Here is a 19,934-nt window from a genome sequence, read left to right as displayed (position 1 = left end):
TCCCTTAAAGCAGTCTGAATGTCCATGCATCCAGGCAGAACTCTCAAAACCATATGAATTGTACACTAAGGAATTTTTAGACGATAATATATCAAAATCTATCAATTTTGCATTTTCATAGTACACTGGCTTGAGAACTTAACCTTTTTCAACTTGATAGGTTTCCAAAAAAAAGAAAATTCAACTGAGTTAATTAGTTTATTTCCTTATTTTTATTTTATTTTTTTTTAAGATTTTATTTATTTATTCATTCAGAGAGAGAGAGAGGCAGAGACACAGGCAGAAGGAGAAGCAGGCTCCATGCAGGGAGCCCGACGTGGGACTTGATCCGGAGACTCCAGGGCCATGCCCTGGGCAGAAGGCACCAAACCGCTGAGCCATCCAGGTATCTCCTCCTTATTTATTTTTAAAGGGAGGAGGCAGAAGGAGAGGAAGAAAGCATTTTAAGCAGTGTCCACACCTTGTGTGGGGCTCAATCTCACAACCCTGAGATTATGATCTGAGCCAAAATCAAGAGTTGTACACTTAGCTGATGGCCCCCAACTGAGTAAATTTAAAGATCTAATTAGCTTTTTTCCAAGAATTCATGAATGGGGCAGTATCCCATCTAGCAAATAGAAAGGAGTTGTACAAAATGGAAGGCTTTCATAGGCAGAAAGGATGGGACAAGAAAGTTAAAAGATTGCATTCTTTCAAGCAAGTTTCCAGGGCCAGGGTCTTATCAGGCTGATGAGCTCACACAGGCTGATCAGGAAATTTGAGACTGAATGGTTTAAAATTCCACTCCTAGAAAGACTTTTTTATTTTTATTTTTATTTATTTATGATAGTCACACAGAGAGAGAGAGAGAGAGAGAGAGAGGCAGAGACACAGGCAGAGGGAGAAGCAGGCTCCATGCACGGGGAGCCCGACGTGGGATTCGCTCCCGGGTCTCCAGGATCGCGCCCTGGGCCAAAGGCAGGCGCTAAACCGCTGCGCCACCCAGGGATCCCTAGAAAGACTTTTATCTGTAGAGAACAAACTGAGGGTGGCTGGAGGGGAGGTGGGAGGAGGGAGGGGATAAATGGGTGATGGGTATTAAGGAGGACACTTGTGATGAGCAGTGGGTGTTATATGTAAGCGATGAATCAACTAAATTCAATTCCTGAAAATATTACACTATGTGTTAACTAACTAGATTTTATTGTTTTTATTATTTTATTTGTTTTATTATTTTATTTTTAAAAATATTTTATTTATTCATGAGAGGTACAGAGAGAGGCAAAGACACAGGCAGAGGGAGAAGCAGGCTCCCCACGGGGAGCCCGATGTTGGACTCGATCCTGGGACCCCAGGATCACCCCTGAGCCAAAGGCAGAGGCTCAACCACTGAGCCACCAGGCGTCCTACTAACTAGATTTTAAATAAAAACTTGAAACATAATAAATAAAATTCCACTCCTAGAAGAGGCTGAAACTGCATTAGCTATTAAATCTTGGTGGGTGAGGCTTAACACAAATGACTCCATTTTAGGCCGGTTATTTTTTTTTTTTTAAGATTTTATCTATTTATTCATTCATGAGAGACACAGAGAGAGAGAGAGAGAGGCAGAGACACAGGCAGAGGGAGAAGTCTCCATGCAGGGAGCCCGATGTGGGACTCGATCCCGGGACCCCAGGATCACGCCCTGGGCTGAAGGCGGCGCTAAACCACTGAGCCCCCCCCACCCCCACCCCCGGGCTGCTCAAGGGCCAGTTATTTCTAACAGGTTCTTGCTCTTGTTTTTTTTGTTTTTTGTTTTTTGTTTTTCTTTCTTTCCTTGCTTCCTCAGAATCTGGGTATGAGCCTGGGTGAATCTATATGATGACTCCATGACTCCTTCCTTATCCTCCATTCTTTTATTGGGATGTCTGACTGGCTCAGTCGGTAGAGACACAACTCTTAATCTCAGGGTCATGAGTTCATGAGTTCAAGCCCCTGATGGGCATGCAGCCCACCTAAAAACAAAACAACAAAAAACACATTCTTTTTGCTTCAGGGCCTGCTAACTGATTTCCTGTTCCATTCAAATCCCAGCAAGGGTCTGGAAGCCCCAGCTCATCTCATTCAGAGGGAGCCACATCACAGGTCACTGGTTAGCATGTGGATCTGTACTACCTCTGGTCCAAGTGGCCACGGCCAGATGGCCAAGGTCACTAGGTATATATCATGGCCACATAGGATTGCCCTCTCAACAGCACTAGGAGTGAAAGTTACACTTAGAAGGGGCAATGGGTGTGTAAAAGCCACGAGAGGAGGTTGTTATTCACAGTTATTCTCCCTTAAATGATTTTCAAAGGTTGAGGTAGAACCTCTGAAATATTCTTTATTTCTTGTGAACAGCTTAAAATAAATCTGGTATCAAGTTTATGACCCATCTGCTTAGTAGATCTATCCCATCTGTAATCCTGGCCATGCTACACAGTTGGCAGCGACACAAAAATGTCTCTGGCAAAACGCTGTATCACAATTTAGATTCCTAATGGGAAGTAAAAAGACAACAGTTAGATTTAGAAAATAAGACTGCAATAACGTTTTTTAAATTGTTTAAGTGTATTTTATTTAAATTCAATTAATTAACATATAATGTATTATCGGTTTCAGAGGTAGTCAGTGATTCATCAATCTTATACTTAAAAAAAAAAAGACATTAAAAAAAAAAAAAAGACATTTACTTAATTTATTTGAGAGAGAGTGGCAGAGAGAGGGGGAGAAGCAGGCTCCCCGCAGAGCAGGGAGCCTGACACAGGGCTTGATTCCAGGACCCTGGGAGCATGACCCAAGCTGAAAACAAATGCCTAACCAACTGAGCCACCCAGGCATCTCGACTGCATTAACATTTTTAAGGTGGATTTTTTTTTTTATCATTTTTATTTTTTTAAAGATTTTTAAAAATTTATTTATTCATGAGAGACACAGAAAGAGAAGCAGAGACACAAGCAGAGGGAGAAGCAGGCTCCCTGCAGGGAGCCCAATGGGGAACTTGAACCCAGAACCCTGGGATCACAACCTGAGCCAAAGGCATACACCCAACTGCTGAGCCACCCAGGTATCCCTCTCTATACCCAGTATGGGGCCAAACTCACAACCCAAGAGATCAACAGTCACCTGTGATACCGACTGAGTCAGCCAGGCACCCCTAGTAATTTTTAAATTTCAACTCATACCTCTTCTGATTCAGTACTTTGAAATAATAACCAATAAATAAGGGTAGCTTTGTCCAACACCCTTGATTGTTCATTTCCACATCCCTGAATGTGCATATATTGTATCAGATTTTTAGTTCCAGGGTACCTCAGTCATCTTATGTTACTCTCGATTTATAGTTCTAAATAGTAAAATGTTCAAAACACCAGAACATTTATTTTAGTTACACATGGCAGTTATTTTAATTCTTTATTCATTTATTCATGAATGTACATATTTATTTTTTAAAGGATTTTATTTATTATAGTGAGAAAGAGAGTGTGTGAGCATGGGGTCAGGGAGAGGAGGAAGGAGAGGGACAAGCAGACTCCGTGCTGAGCTCCATCCCATCACCAGAGATCATGACCTGAGCCAAAAATCAAGAGTCAGATGCTTCACTGACTGAGCCCCATGATACATATATATTGAGTTACCACATGAAAACATGCCAGGCTTTTTCTTAATAATAAATTTATTTTTTATTGGTGTTCAATTTGCCACCATACAGAATAACACCCAGTGCTCATCCCATCAAGTGCCCCCCTCAGTGCCCGTCACCCATTCACCCTCAACCCCCCGCCCTCCTCCCCTTCCACCACCCCCAGTTCGTTTCCCTGAGTTAGGAATCTTCATGTTCTGTCTCCCTTTCTGATATTTCCCAAACATTTCTTCTCCCTTCCCTTCTATTCCCTTTCACTATTATTTATATTCCCCAAATGAATGAGACCATATAATGTTTGTCCTTCTCTGATTGACTCACTTCACTCAGCATAATACCCTCCAGTTCCATCCACGTGGAAGCAAATGGTGGGTATTTGTCATTTCTAATTGCTGAGTAATATTCCATTGTATACATAAACCACATCTTCTTTATCCATTCATCTTTCGTTGGACACGGAGGCTCCTTCCACAGTTTGGCTACTGTGGACATTGCTGCTAGAAAAATTGGGGTGCAGGTGTCCCGGCATTTCATTGCACCTGTATCTTTGGGGTAAATCCCCAACAGTGCAATTGCTGGGTCATAGGGCAGGTCTATTTTTAACTCTTTGAGGAATCTCCACACAGTTTTCCAGAGAGGCTTTTTCTTTTTGTAAGAAATTGATGGAGGGGCGCCTGGGTGACTCAGTCAATTGAGCATCTCCCTTCTGCTCTGATTGGAGAGCAGATCCTGGGGTCCTGGTATCGAGTCCTGGGTCAGGCTCCCAACAGGGAGCTTGCTTCTCACTCTGCCTGTGTCTCTGCTTCTCTCTGTGTTTCTCATGAATAAATAAATTTTTAAAATCTTTTAAAAAAAAGAATAAAAAAAGAAAAAGAGGGATCCCTGGGTGGCGCAGCGGTTTGGCGCCTGCCTTTGGCCCAGGGCGCGATCCTGGAGATCCGGGATCAAATCCAATGTCAGGCTCCCGGTGCATGGAGCCTGCTTCTCCCTCTGCCTGTGTCTCTGCCTCTCTCTCTCTCTGTGTGTGTGACTATCATAAATAAATAAAAATTTAAAAAATAATAATAAAAAAAAAGAAAAAGAAAAACAACAGAAACATAAAGGATAGAGTAACCAAAGCAATTTTTAAGATTTGTTTACTTATTTGAGAGAGTGGGAGCATGCAGGGGGGAGGGAGAAAGTCTTTTTTTTTTTTTTAATTTTATCTATTTCCTTGAGACAGAGAACAAAGGAGGGTGAGAGGGAGAGGCAGACTCCCCACTAAGCAGGGAGCCCAATGTGGGGCTCAATCCCAGGTTCCTGGGATTATCATGACCTGAGCTGAAGGCAGATGATTAACCAACTGAGCCACCCATGTGTCCAAGGGCTGATAGTTCTTTTTTTTTTTTTTTTTGAAGATTTTATTTATTCATGAGAGACACACAAAGTGAGAGATATATTTTAAGGTTTTTTTTTTTTAAAGTAAGCGGTCCACCCAACTTAGGGCTTGAACTCAGGAGCCCAAGATCAAAAAAGTTGCATGCTCTATCTACTGAGCCAGCCAGGTGCCCCAGTCTAGGGTAACCTGAAACCTGCTGTGTGTTTTTTTTTTTTTTTTTTTTTATTGTATTCATTTATCCATGAGAGACACAGACAGAGGCAGAGACACAGGCAGAGGGAGAAGCAGGCTCCATGCCGGGAGTCCAACGTGGGACTCCATCCCCGTTCTCCAGGATCACCACCTGGGCCAAAGGCAGGTGGTAAACTGCTGAGCCACCCAGGTGTCCCAGTAGTTTTTAAACATAAAAGCACAAATCATAGGGGATCTCTGGGTGGCGCAATGGTTTGGTGCCTGCCTTTGGCCCAGGGTGCAATTCTGGAGACCCTGGATTGAATCCCACATCGGGCTCCTGGTGCATGGAGCCTGCTTCTTCCTCTGCCTCTCTGTGTGACTATCGTAAATAAATAAAAATTTTTTTAAAAAAGCATGAATCATAAGCAAAATAAAAATTTGGTAACTTGGACTTCATTAAAATAAAAAACTGTTTGCTCTTTGAAAGACACCATTAAGAAAATTGAAAGGCAAGCCACAGACTGTGTGAAAATACTAGCAAAACACATATTAGACAAAGGACTTAATATCCAGATCATGTAAAGAACTCTCCAACTCAATAGTTAAGACAAATAATCACATACGGATACGGGCAAAAGATTTGAGTACTTCATAATACAAGATATAGGAATGCCAATAAGCACCTGAAATAATGTTCAACATCATTAGTTGTAAGGGAAAGGTAAATTAAAACCACAATCAGGGCAACCTGGGTGGCTCAGCGGTTTAGCGCCGCCTTCAGCCCAGGGCGTGATCCTGGAGACCAGAGATCAAGTCCCGCATCGGGCTCCCTGCATGGAGCCTACTTCTCCCTCTGCCTGTGTCTCTGCCTCTCTCTGTGTGTCTTTCATGAATAAATAAAATCTTAAACACACACACACACACACACACACACACAATGAGGGACACCTGGGTGATGACATACCTGTTAGAATGGCTAAAACAAAAACAACCTATCATGCCAAGTGTTGGTGATGACATGGTACTACTGGAATTCTCATACAGTGCTGGTGGGACTGTAAAATCGTAGAAAACAGTTTGGCTGTTTTATTCTTGTTTTTTTTTTTTTTTTTTTTAAATGAGATTTTATTTTTAGGTAATCTCCACACTCCACATGAGACTTGAACTTACAACCCTGAGGCAGCCAGGTGTCCCTCGACTGTTTCTTTAAAACTTAGAGGCACTTGGCTTGCTCAATTGGCTACACTTCCAACTCTTGATTTTAGCTCAGGTCATGATTTCTTGAGTTGAGCCCCACAACTGGCTCCGCACTGGGCATGAAGCCTGCATAGGATTCTCTCTCCCTCTGCCTCCCTCCCCCTGTGTGTGCTCTCCCTTGAAAAAAAAAATTTAAAAATATATATATAAATTTTTTTTTTAATTTTTATTTATTTATGATAGTCACAGAGAGAGAGAGAGAGGCAGAGACATAGGCAGAGGGAGAAGCAGGCTCCATGCACCGGGAGCCTGATGTGGGATTCCATCCCGGGTCTCCAGGATCGCGCCCTGGGCCAAAGGCAAGCGCCAAACCACTGCGCCACCCAGGGATCCCAAAAATATATATATATATTTTTTAAATATTTAAAAGTTAAACACATGGGACCCCTGGCTGGCTCAGTTGGTAGAACATGTGACTCTTTATCCTGAGGTTGTGAGTTTGATCCCCATGTTGGGTGCAGAGATTATTTAAAAATAATAATTGAAAAAATAAAAGTTAAACACATCAAATAACACAGTCACTCTACATTTAGGTTTGTAGCCAAAAGACATAAAAACATATTTACACAAAGGCTAGTACACAATGTTCATAGCAATTTTATTTATTTATTTGATTTGATTTGATTTAAGGGGCACCTGAATGGCTCAGTCAGTTAAGCATCTACCCTTAGCTCAGGTCATGATCCCAGGATCCTGGGATCAAGCCCTGCATCGGATCTTTGCTCAGTGAGGAGCCTGCTTCTCACTCTGCTTCTGCAACTACCCTTGCTTGTGTTCTCTCTCTCTCTCTATTAAGTAAATAAAACCTTTAAATTTTTTTTTAATTTAAGAGTGAGAGAGAGCACAGAGGGAGAGGGAGAAGCAGATTCCTTGCTGTGCAGAGCCCAACTTGGGGCTTGATCCTAGGATCATGGCGTGAGCTGAAGGCACGTTTAACCGACAAAGCCACCAGGTACTCCAGCAGCTATATTTATAATAGCCCCAAATTAGATAACCAAATGCCCATCAACATATGATTGAACAAACTGTAGGAAATCCTACAATTGAATACTATTCAATAATAATATATAATCTTATAACCTGTTGATACAAGCAACAAGTATAAATCTCAGGCTTGTGCTGACCTAAAGAAGCCAGGCAAAAAAGAACGAAGTGTATAATTCCATTTATTTAAAATTCCAGAAAATGCAAACTGACAGAAAATGGCTCCCTGGGGATGGAGTTGAAGGAGACACTGATTCCAAGAGGGCACAAGATAACTTTTGGAGGCGGTGGAAGGTTATCTTGATTGTGGTTGATGAGTGCTGTGGTCTGAATGTATCCCTGCAAAATGCATACGTTGAAATTTTTTTTAAAAGATTTTATTTATTTATGAGAGACACAGAGAGAGAGACAGAGACACAGGCAGAGGGAGAAGCGGACTCCATGCAGGGAGCCCAACGTGGGACTCCATCCCAGGTCTCCAGGATCACCACCTGGGCCAAAGGCAGCACTAAACCACCCCTAGCCACCCGGGCTGCCCTGAAATTCTAAGTCTCCAAAGTGGCTGTATTAGGAGGTGAAGGCTTTGGGAGGTGTTTAAATCATGAGGGTGGAGCCCTCATACATGGGATCAGTTTTCTTATGAAAGAGATCCTAGGAGGTTCCCCATCTTCAGCCATGTGAGCACAGCTAGGTGTCAACTCTGACCCAGGGAAGAGCATGTCCCTTGATCTTGGTTGGACTCCTTAGCATTCAGAACTGTGAGAGGGACGCCTGGGTGGCTCATTGGTTGAGCATCTGCCTTTGGCTCAGGGCACCTGATCCTGGGGGTTCTGGGATAGACTCCCATATCAGGGTCCTGGGAGGGAGCCTGCTTCTCCCTCTGCCTATGTCTCTGTGTATCTTAGGAATAAATAAATAAATAAAATCTTTAAAAAATAACTGAGAAGTTAATTACTGGTATTTATAAATTACCCTGTTTGTTGTAACAGCATAAATGGACTAAGACAATGGGTGTGCACTAAGTAATACACTTAAGTAAAGGAAAAACTCGGTTCAACATTCTTTTTCATTGTATTTTCAACTTAGTAATTCATTAGATGTTGTGATCATCAATTTTCCTTGGTAAGTACAGTGATATAAACTAAGTATAGAAAAACAAGATCTACTAGGATGTGAAAACCACTTCTCTCAAAGCTTCAGTTCTTTATTTTTAAGATTTTATTTACTTATTCATGAGAGAGACAGAGAGAGAGAGAGGCAGAGACACAGACAGAGGGAGAAGCAGGCTCCATGAGGGGAGTCTGATGTGGGACTCAATGCTGGGACCCTGGAATCACCACCTGAGCCAAAGGCAGCCGCTCAACCACTGAGTCACCCAGGTGTCCCTATTTATTATTTTTTAAAAAGATTTTATGTTATTATTAGCATGAGCACAAGTGGGGGGCAGCGGGAGAGGGAGAAGTTCTCTTTTCAGCAGGAAGTCTGACTTGGGGATCAATCCCAGGACCCTGAGATCATAATCTGAGTCGCAGGCAAGATGCTTAACCTTAACTGACTGAACCACCCAGGTGTCCCTCCAACCATTTATTTATCATTTACCTTTCCTTGCATTGTCATACCAGGTTATCCCCGTTTACCTCCTACTTCTCTGTTTTCTCCCTCCTGCAGGTATGGATTTTCCTCTCCTCTGTATATGAGGCACTGAAAAGTAAGGGCCTCCAGTTTCCAACTTTCAACCCAGTGTCTAGGAAAGAATAAATGATAAAAAAGTGCCACAGGGGCACCTGGGTGGCTTCAGCCGAAGAGCGTGTGACTGGATCTTGGGTGGTGAGCTTGAGACTCACGATGCTAGTGGAGATAAATAAGACTTAAATTTTATTTTATTTTTTTTTTTTAAATTTTATTTATTTATTTATTTATTTATGATAGTCACAGAGAGAGAGAGAGAGAGAGAGGCAGAGACACAGGCAGAGGGAGAAGCAGGCTCCATGAACCGGGAGCCTGACGTGGGATTCGATCCCGGGTCTCCAGGATCGCGCCCTGGGCCAAAGGCAGGCGCCAAACCGCTGCGCCACCCAGGGATCCCAAGACTTAAATTTTAAAAAGGGGGGGAGGTCACAGGAATCATATAGGATGAAGAGTGGAAATGGTCACTGGGTCTTAGCAATGGCAATGAGGATGTCACTGAGATCTCGAGTAGGGGTGTTACACGTTTGGGATGAAGAATCTGGCAATGCTCTGAAGCATGATTGGAGCCAGAGAATATTATTTGGGGGTCACAGGTGTAATCGCGGAGTCCTGGGATTTAAACGCCAGCGCATTCCTTGTTTCATCGTGGCCTCCCCCAGCCATTACTCCATCGGCGGCTCCCGTCCTGTCCAAGGACGAGTCTGGCCCTCCTGCTTCTACAAACCCCCAGGCTGAAACTGCCCAGTGACAGCCTCTGTAGAAACTCCAGGGCTCTCGGCAGGCTCTCCTAGCTCCCTCAAATCAAGAATCTCCTCTGGGTTAACAACAGCTTTTGAGCGACAAGAGCTACGCGTCCTCCCACCCGCCTCTCCTCCCCGCGCCCAGAACGGGCCGCAGAGCCGACGGACTCGAGCAGGGACGAGCGGCGAGGACAGACAGCCCTAGCCCACGCCCCCACGAGCCCGCGACGCTCCACACGGCAGTTGCACGAGGCTTCCCAATCTTTTTTTTTTTTTTTTTAAGATTTTATTTACCCATGATGGACACACACAGAGACAGAGGCAGAGACACAGGCAGAGGGAGCAGCAGGCTCCACGCAGGAGCCCGACGCGGGCCTCGATCCCCGGTCCCCAGGGTCACGCCCCGGGCCGAAGGCGGCGCTAAGCCGCTGGGCCGCCCGGGCTGCCCAGGGTTTCCCAATCTTACAACCGAATAAATCTGAGGACGCAAACAAATGTCAGTGCCGCCGGCGGACAGAAGGCTGTAACCACTGCGTCGGAACCACACGGCGGCACGAAGTCCGGGTCACCCTCCCTTTCAGGGAATCCAGAATCGGTAACTCGAGAGCCTGGAGCGCTCCGTAGGCGTCGAGTCACGCATTCGCGAGCATCTATCCCTGCGGCTCGCTTCCTGCCCGGCTTTCGAGAGGAGGAGGCGGGCCCCTAATCCAGACACTAAGACACACGAGGTGGGCGCCCGAGCTCCCAGGGAAACCCTCCCAGGAGCCGCGCGCGGGAGACCCCGCAGGGACCGCGGCGCGCACGGAACGCGCGGAACCAGGAAGAGGAAGGCCCCGCCCAACCGGGCGTCCCTGATTGGCTGCCGGTCCGCTTGGAACTCTGGGGCGGGCGGCGTCACATCCGCCGGGCCCGCCATCTTGTTCCCAGGGGCAGTTGGCGGAAGAGATCGCGCTCCGTGGCCGCCGGCTCGCCTTCTGCCGGGAGTTCTTGCGGCCCGCGCTTCGGCGTCTGCGTTCGGCTCAGGGTCCTTCTGTCGGCGTCCCCGTTGCCCTCCCTCACCCAGCTGGGGGACAGCGAGGCGGCCCCCTCTCCTGACGGCGTTCCATGGAGTAGGGTCCCGGACCGTTGTCCCGAAGAGCGAGATCGAGCTTGGCCCCCTCCCCCTCCCTCCTCCCTCCCTCCTTCCTTCCGCCGCAACATGGCTAACAACAGCCCCGCGCTGACAGGCAACTCGCAGCCGCAGCACCAGGCGGCGGCGGCCGCGGCCCAGCAGCAGCAGCAGTGCGGCGGCGGCGGCGGCGCCACCAAGCCGGCGGTCTCGGGCAAGCAGGGGAATGTGCTGCCGCTGTGGGGCAACGAGAAGACGATGAACCTCAACCCCATGATCTTGACCAATATCCTGTCGTCGCCTTACTTCAAAGTGCAGCTCTACGAGCTCAAGACCTACCACGAGGTGGTGGACGAGATCTACTTTAAGGTACGAAGCGTCTAGGCCTGGGGGGCCGGGGCGGGCGGGTCAGTTCCGTGGAGGGGTGTGGAGGAGCCGGGCGGAGGCGGCCCTTGAGGTCTGAGCGTCGGTAGGCTCGGGGGGTTGGGTGGGGGAGCGGTGCTCCATAGTCGGCCAGGGAGGGGTCAGACGGGCCGCCCGCCCTCTCATTTCTTTTTCAGATTTTTAGGGCTGGGAGAGCCCGCCACCCTTGAAGTCTCTCCTCCCCCAACCTCCTGCCCACCCCTGGGGGGAGTTGGGCGGGAGGGGTGGGGGAGGGGAGAAGAGGGTGACTGAATCCTCTCCAGTTCACAGCTTTAAAATTATTCCTTTTGATGTGGATCTACTCAGCGCCAACTTGTTGGTGCTTCTCCCGCTCACCCCGGGCCAGGGCGTGTATTGACTTCGATGTTGGCCTCGTGTTGTTGGTATTCTTTATCCGATCCAGACAGGGAAGTGGTCAGTGCGAGTGTCGGGTGGGGGTGGGAGGGTTGAGGGTGGAGAGGTGCCAGGGCAGGAGGTGTACAGAAGGCCTGGAAAATTTCCCAGCAGGAAGTCAGGAGTAAGTGGTCTCAGTTACTTGTGCATTGGGCTTGTTTAGAATTATCTGGGCCCTGGGCTTCTGCGGCAGGGTCGGTGCTGGCTTGGCTGTGCTGGGGAGCTCACCTGGCGCCTCCTCACTGCACTCTTGTCTCAGTTCTTGTTTCGTTAGCAGGATTGACTCAGTCTTGCAGCGAGGCTCGGAGCAGCCCAGGGTCGCAGGTAGAGGTATGCACTATTAATCATGCTCAATCGCCATAAATGCATTTCCCTGGTTAAATGAACGGCTAATTAGGTACTTTTTGGCCATTGGTTTTGGGCTTTTCTTCACCAACTAGATAGGTTTTCTCCACTTCCCTGCAAATTATGTAGTTTTAAAAATATCTTCCAGGCCTCGTAAGGTTAATTCATATTTTAAGGAATGTTAATAGTCTTAATGATCTTTAAATATTTTAGCTAGAACATGTAACAAAACATCATCCATTTTGAGTATTTAATTCTTGGAACATTTGACAGACCACAAAGTATTTTCTGTGATCTGAACATACCTGTAGAAGTGTTAGCAGAAGGAAATTCTCTTTATTTGCTTTTAGGTTATATTTTGTCCACAATCCTCCCCCCACCCCACCTCTTTAAGCGATTAGGGTATTAAAGGATTTTTTTTTTTTTTTGAGATACTAGTTTTTGATAGAAAATGATACTTTGAGAGTACAGTTCAACTTTGGGTATGTAAACTACACTGAAATTTTGTTATCCTTTTATAAGAGTATATTGTAAGTAATTGTAGTACTTTGAACTAGCTTTATTAGCTTTTAAAAGGTAAGACCTTTTTCAGCATGAATACAGTATGGTGGATATTCTTAGTTTTGTGTAGTAAACTTAAAAAAAATATGGAAAATTGGGTTCCTGCTCTTTTTGTAGCAGGTTCTGTTTAGTAACACAGGCAGATGTTAATGTGATAGAGGAAAAGCTTGTTTTCAAATTTCAAATACTGTGTTTTGAAACCATTTAAGATTGTACTAGAAATTATTTAAATATAGTTAAAAAATTAAAGATGGAGGCTTTGTTATCAGGATGTCCAGATTAAATAATCATTGAAATATGTAGGCTTCTAATTTTAAGTCAGTTTTGTGTTGCATCCCCCCTTTGGCTGGCCTTTAAGGAATTGAAACATCTTTCATAGCAAACTGGGGGAAGGAAATGAAACCTTAAAGCAGTGCTGAGCCTAACAGTGTAATGCTTACATTCAAATGCATGCTTTTCTGTCTGAAGCCACTGAAAAAGGCTATAAAAATGTAACCATGGGTGGGGGAAGCTACACTTTTAGGAATGCGTAGTGAAAGAACAGGATTTTACTTTGATTTTGTTTTAAATTAAGAAAAAAACAGATCTTTCTAAAAGACCTTGAGTTCTATGTTACCAAATTAATATTCTTTCTTTGCTATTTGTAGGTAAAGTATGTGGTTTTTATAGGGTATTCAACAAAGATACTGTATCAGTTATACTTAATATAATGACTAGTCACACTCAGTTTTTAACAGTTTATATTCTGGGGAAAAACTGAATTGGTTTACATAATTAGGCTGAAAATAAACCAACAAGAATGATCTTTGTAGGTGTGGCCCTTGTAATTTCATCTTTAATCAGGAACGAACATAATGCCTATTCATGGTAAAAAAAAATGTACAGTTTCGTAATTTTGCATTAGAAGTAACTTGTTGCTGTCTAACATACTTAAGTCATTTTTCTTTATTTGATGTAGAATTTTAAATCATAAAATTAAGAGCATTTTTTTGAAATTACTAAAACTTCATTGATGCTTCAAGTTGAAGACTTAAATCCATTTTAAAATGAGAATCTTTATTTTTTTTAAACAACTCATAGTAAGATATAAAATTTTAATATATTATCACGTTTTTTACAATTATATGAGATTCCTAGAAATCTCTTGGCTCAACAAGAATCAGCTCTCTACAGAGCTGTTTTAATGGAATTTCTGCTCATGAAACTGTTGAGGTTTTTGCCAAACTCTGGCAGTTTTATTGGTGCTTTTAAAAAAACTAAGCAGTTTTTCAAAGATGGTTTATATAATGTATGTAAGCAAAATATATAATGTCAATACGCCCAGCTTCCAAACTTTTGGAAGAATCTGCTCTATTATGGACTTGGGTTTACTTTAATCATAGCTTTAAAAAAATTCGAAGTATGAATGTTTGTTGTGTTCCTCTTTTCTATTTCAGGTCACGCATGTTGAGCCGTGGGAGAAAGGAAGCAGGAAAACAGCAGGCCAAACGGGGATGTGCGGAGGGGTAAGTAGAAGTACGTGCATTTTTCAGTTTTTCTGTGTCTGATAACTAAGTTTATATTTAGGAAACTAAAAGTGACAGTTACTCAAATGACAGTTGGCAAAGCTTAGAAGTTTTGCTTTTATCTAAATCCAGGTGGCTCGTGAATGGGGTTAAAACATGCTGTTTAATAATGCTCTAATCTTAGTTTTTGATCATATCTTGTTATTACTACCTAATGGAATTAATCAATTGGTGTTAAATATCTGTTATTTTACTACCTTTTTTTTTTAACTTTCCCTTAAAGGTTCGAGGTGTTGGAACAGGAGGAATTGTTTCTACAGCTTTCTGCCTATTATACAAATTATTTACTCTGAAGCTAACTCGTAAGCAAGTGATGGGTCTCATAACGCACACAGACTCTCCATATATTAGAGCCCTTGGATTTATGTATATAAGGTAAGCATGCATTTATCTACATTTCTATTAAGTATATCATTTTAATTCATATAAACCTAATCAATCTTTTGTAATTCTAGGTACACACAGCCCCCTACAGATTTATGGGACTGGTTTGAATCCTTCCTTGATGATGAAGAGGTATGTCAACAAGGGTAATAATTAGTTTTCTTCTCATTACTCTCATGTTTTTAGTATCTTTTATTGGAGGCTTAATGTTTTTCACAATCTCCTGTAGTTAGGTTTACTTCACTCTTTTGGAATTGCTGTCCTTTTACTAAGACATAGTGGATTTTATATATTATAGATTAAGTTTTTTAAATTTTCTTATTTCTTAATTGTTTAAATGGTTTTGGTAGCTATTAAATTTTTTCTTCCTGATTACATTTTGTGTATTGCATTGATCTTGACTTGTACAGTTGATAGTGATTTTTTTAAGTGGGCCATTCTCAGGATTGAGGTGTTAAGACATGCCCATACAATACTAATTATAGTGCTTTATTCTTTTGGAACTTTTCAGCTCTCTACACTCTTAACTTCTTCCATGTATCTTAATACTCCCACTTGCGTAGAAGTGCAGAATTGAAGAGCTGGGTGGGATTTCAATAGGGTGAGAGTTTAGATGATATATCCAAAATGATCAAAGTATTTCAATTCTAGCTTTCTGACTCATAATGTACTGTACATATTTTTAAGCCAGAAGAAAACCTTAAAATTAGTACTTTAGTTCTTGCTTTTTTAATTGATTTGTTTTTTTTAAAGTAAGCTCTACACCCAGTGTGGGGTTTGAACTCAGGACCAGGAGATCAACAGTCAGATGCTCTAAGACTGAGCCAGCCAGGTGCCCCTTTTTGTTTTTTAATTATAAATATAGTTTGCTGCTGAGCTTTAATAAGGTTGAGCTTGTTACATATGTTTAGGAGACAAAAGTTACTTTTGGAAACATTGCTGTGTCATATTTAAATCGCAGTTATGTATTAATATGCTTACACAGTGATGTCCAAGATCTCAAAAAGGTACTTAATACATACCTGTATTATCCATACATATGCCCCCCACCACTTTGTATTTTAAGGTTCATAGCGTAAACTTTGAGTCCCATGCTTCAATAGTACTATTTAAAACATTTGTCCAAAGAATTTGTTGAATTAAAGGATAGTTCTAATAGGTCTTCCTAGTGTGTTTTTATATTATTATGTGCACATCTAAAACTCTTGTAGACATGGAGAATTTTAGTCTGCTTTTTTTTTTTTTGGCAGGGGATATTTACTGAATTACTCATTTTCCCGAAGAAGCAAAAAATGTATTAGGTGATAAATCACAATCTTTAAAGTAGTTTTTCTTTTTAGATGAGATTTTTCAGGCCAAAACACTTCTCCCTTCTATATTTAAAAAGCATGTCCCTCTTCGTAATTGGTATTGTATTAGGTTTGTTTCTGAATGCTTCTATTTAATCTGTTTTTTATTGTATTTACAAACCTTAGGATCTCTATTTAAGCTAACTTATTGTTTTCTTCCTTAGATATCTGCAGCGATTATATTTGGAAATACTGTATATCTGAACACTTAAATGTGTGTGAGTGCAAGCAGTTTTACCTTTAGCTCTTGTTTTCCTGTTTAGATAACAAATCTCACTTTCCTTGTGTGCTTGCACTATAGGTTTGGGACTGACAATAGCTGACTAACATGTCCTGAGCTGTGAGAGGGCATAGCAAGAAGGCCTTCATGCGGTAATGACCCTTTTCAGAGACAATGGTCATCATGGATTATGCGTTTCCAATTATTTGTTCATTTATTTATTTTCTACATAACTCTAAATTAGAAACCTCACTGCTTCATGGCAGTTGGTTTGCTATTGCTTCCAGTTTTATGAGGGCTTCATTTTATATTAGAGCTGTTAAAAGATAATCTTTAGAGAGGATTGTCTGAAGTAGTTCATATGCAGTTAGGCTACAGTGCTAGGAATGTGTGCAAATGTGTCCACAGAAAGAAATACATACTTAGTAGGTATGTGGAATGTTAATTTAAGTTTATGTTCCACAGAGTTTAGTAATGTAAGGGGCTGTTTCATGTTCCTGTTAACTGAGTGAGATCAATGCTCTTTATGCCCACAAGGCTGCAGGATTTGTTCGCACCTGCATGCACACACTTAAGCCCAAGTATTTCTCTGTATCATTCATTACCAGATTAGTAGGGTACACAAATTAAAATTTTCGTTAGAATTTTTTTGTATTTGAGATTCCAAAGATGGTAATATTTTTATAGTATTCACATATATATTGAAATTACTATTTTTTTGACGGCTAGGGTATCTTTTGTGTTTTTGTAGGACCTAGATGTGAAGGCTGGTGGAGGCTGTGTAATGACCATTGGAGAAATGCTGCGGTCTTTTCTCACAAAATTGGAGTGGTTTTCTACCCTGTTTCCAAGAATTCCAGTTCCAGTTCAGAAGAATATTGATCAACAGATTAAAACCCGCCCCAGAAAAATCAAGAAGGATGGGAAGGAAGGTCCTGAGGAAATAGACAGACATGTTGAACGCAGGCGTTCCAGGTAACGTACCTCTTGGAATTACTTGAAAGATAGGCTTTATAAAAGGTCCTTGGAGATCAGCGGCAAATTCTTAGAAAATTCTCTGTATGCTGTTCATTTTATGAGTTTGTCGCTTTTAACCCTGAAAGGTCATTTTCTGCCTTTTGGGGCCTTTAATCGTTCCTAACCTGTCTATGTAAGTTGGGGGCCTAAATAACACTCTCAAAAGTTAAATTTTTAGGATATGTTTTATTTGTTGAAATTTTCTTTTTCCTTCCTTTATTAAATATTAGGTCTCCGAGGAGATCACTGAGTCCACGGAGGTCCCCAAGAAGATCAAGAAGTAGAAGCCATCATCGGGAGGGCCATGGGTCTTCTAGTTTTGATCGAGAATTAGAAAGAGAGAAAGAACGCCAGCGACTAGAGCGTGAAGCCAAAGAAAGGGAGAAAGAAAGGCGAAGATCCCGAAGTATTGATCGGGGGTTGGAACGCAGGCGGAGTAGCAGGAGTAGGGAAAGGCATAGAAGTCGTAGTCGAAGTAGGGATAGGAAAGGGGACCGAAGAGACAGGGATCGGGAAAGAGAAAAAGAAAATGAGAGAGGTAGAAGACGAGATCGTGACTATGATAAGGAAAGAGGTAATGACCGAGAAAAGGAGCGAGAGCGATCAAGAGAACGGTCCAAGGAACGGAGAAGTAGGGGTGAGGTAGAAGAGAAGAAACACAAAGAAGATAAAGATGATAGGCGGCATAGAGATGACAAAAAAGATTCCAAGAAGGAGAAAAAACACAGTAGGAGTAGAAGCAGAGAAAGGAAACACAGAAGTAGGAGTAGAAGTAGAAATGCGGGGAAACGAAGCAGAAGCAGGAGCAAAGAGAAATCAAGTAAACATAAAAATGAAAGTAAAGAAAAATCAAATAAACGAAGTAGAAGTGGCAGTCAAGGAAGAACTGACAGTGTTGAAAAATCAAGAAAACGGGAGCATAGCCCCAGCAAAGAAAAATCTAGAAAGCGTAGCAGAAGCAAAGAACGTTCCCACAAACGAGATCACAGTGATAGTAAGGACCAGTCTGACAAACACGATCGTCGAAGGAGCCAAAGTATAGAACCAGAGAGCCAAGAAAGGCAACATAAAAACAAAGATGAGACTGTGTGAAGTTTTTTTTTTTTGTAAAAGTGGATCACATTGAATCCTATAAATGTTTGATTAAATCTGCTTTCTTTTTCTTCCTCCCAAGTTGAGATTGTGCCGTAGTTAAGCACTCTTCAAGCTCCCTGTAGGCTGCATTTTCATTTCCTCTTTTGTGTAGGGAAGTGCCTTTGTAATCCCATTTATTGCATTGATGTTTTCACCCAATTGTTGAGTTTGATACATGATGCACAGATTGTTCTTGCATTTTTATTGTTTAATTGTTTTTGAGATGTACAGTCTGTACATATGTCCTGAAAATGTTTTAATTCCTTTGGCATGGTTGCCATGTTGGTTAAATTTGTATAAGGCAATAAACTGCCGCTAATTCTATTTTTGTTTTGTAGGTGTGGGATTATGGTTTGTGTACTGAAGTTAGCATGGCTGTGCTTTTCATAATAGAATGCTAAAGACTTTGAGAATGGATCTTGGATGTCTATTCTGGGAGAATTGTGTGCTTTCAGTGTACACGAGGGCAGCAGTTGTAGGATTAACATTGTCCACTGTATATTCTCTTGGAAGGCTCTTGTTTAATATGTTACACTTAATATTCTCCACAGTTAACTTTTAGATTCATGACAAGGTAGTTTCTGAGGCAGAAGTTTCATTTAGGCTGTGATTTGATCAAAAGTCCTTTTAGCATTCTACCTCAAAGGGACACTTACTATGCCTAAAATATATTCACTTAGTTTTCCTTTTTTATTTGAAAAAATACATGTCATGTAATCTTTTTTTCTCAAATTTCTCAGATTTTAAAGTACTATATTAAAGGAAAAAATTAATGTCTAAAGCCTAGCATTCTTGCAGCAACCCTATACTAACGTGAAATTGGGAGAGGGTGGGGCAGATGAGTAGAGAAATAGATTCAAGCCTCAAGCTTCCAAAGGATTTTTATAAATGGAAAAAACTTAAATTATGAAACAGCTTGGTAATAGTCTCCTTTTTTTAAAATTCAAAACTTTTTTTATTGATAATGAAGATTGCTGTTTTGAGTTTTTAAACTTAATCTAGGACAGAGATATTAAAAGTAATGCTATGCTGCATTATTTAAGATTATCAGCAGATTATTTGAAAGATTGTTCTTATGACTTGTATTCTGATTACAGAGAACGATCATGAGTGTGGAATAAATACTGGATTAAATCCTTTATTCTGGGTGTTGGCTTCCCCCCCCTCCCCTTTGTCAACATTTTAAATATTTTTATTGTGGAAATTTATACAGTGTTAGAGTCACACTTTGTGTAGAGGGTTGGATATCTCAGTGCCCAGATGACCAGTGAATTTTAAATGGGTAGACTAGAATTGAATTGGATATGTGATAGTCAATAATATTTACTAGAGTTCTTAATATCAGCAATTCCTTTTGTCAGTGGGTATTCTGTGTGTCACTAGGTTCTTTTCAATTGGGTGATTACTTAATTTTCACATCAAAGGTGCTTAATGAGATACTTTGCACTTGGATTACATACTAGAATCATTTAAAATTTGGACCTGAGGTGACTTTTATATAAGACCACTCCTCCAGTTTTTTTAGAACAAGAAATTGAGGTCCGAGGTGATTTGTTCAGTCAACAGCAAG

At 41.9% G+C, this 19,934-nt stretch overlaps 1 protein-coding gene across 2 annotated transcripts; it reads left to right on the top strand.

Moving 5' to 3' along the window:
• The first annotated feature begins 10,787 nt into the window (after positions 1 to 10,787).
• On the top strand, positions 10,788 to 19,503 carry PRPF38B (pre-mRNA processing factor 38B). 2 transcript variants are annotated; one of them, XM_041749543.1, is made up of 7 exons: positions 11,482 to 11,810; positions 12,067 to 12,119; positions 14,132 to 14,200; positions 14,484 to 14,635; positions 14,716 to 14,776; positions 16,965 to 17,188; positions 17,461 to 19,503. In XM_041749543.1, exons 1-7 carry the CDS (start codon positions 11,687 to 11,689, stop codon positions 18,320 to 18,322), a joined length of 1,545 nt encoding a protein of 514 aa, XP_041605477.1. In that variant the 5' UTR covers positions 11,482 to 11,686; the 3' UTR covers positions 18,323 to 19,503. The 2 variants fall into 2 exon arrangements, with proteins under 2 accessions (XP_041605476.1, XP_041605477.1); XM_041749542.1 differs by lacking the exons at positions 11,482 to 11,810; positions 12,067 to 12,119 and adding an exon at positions 10,788 to 11,342.
• Positions 19,504 to 19,934: the final 431 nt, after the last annotated feature.

The sequence above is a fragment of the Vulpes lagopus genome, chromosome 3 (genome assembly GCF_018345385.1).
Source record: "Vulpes lagopus strain Blue_001 chromosome 3, ASM1834538v1, whole genome shotgun sequence".
NCBI lineage: Eukaryota > Metazoa > Chordata > Mammalia > Carnivora > Canidae > Vulpes > Vulpes lagopus.
This window is presented reverse-complemented; position numbering and strand designations above follow the sequence as displayed.

Coding starts and splice junctions, on each gene's coding strand:
- PRPF38B (XM_041749542.1), top strand. CDS start 11,064: ATGGCTAACAACAGCCCCGCGCTGACAGGCAACTCGCAGCCGCAGCAC. Junction 14,777..16,964: donor CCTTCCTTGATGATGAAGAG/GTATGTCAACAA, acceptor GTGTTTTTGTAG/GACCTAGATGTGAAGGCTGG. Junction 17,189..17,460: donor GTTGAACGCAGGCGTTCCAG/GTAACGTACCTC, acceptor ATTAAATATTAG/GTCTCCGAGGAGATCACTGA.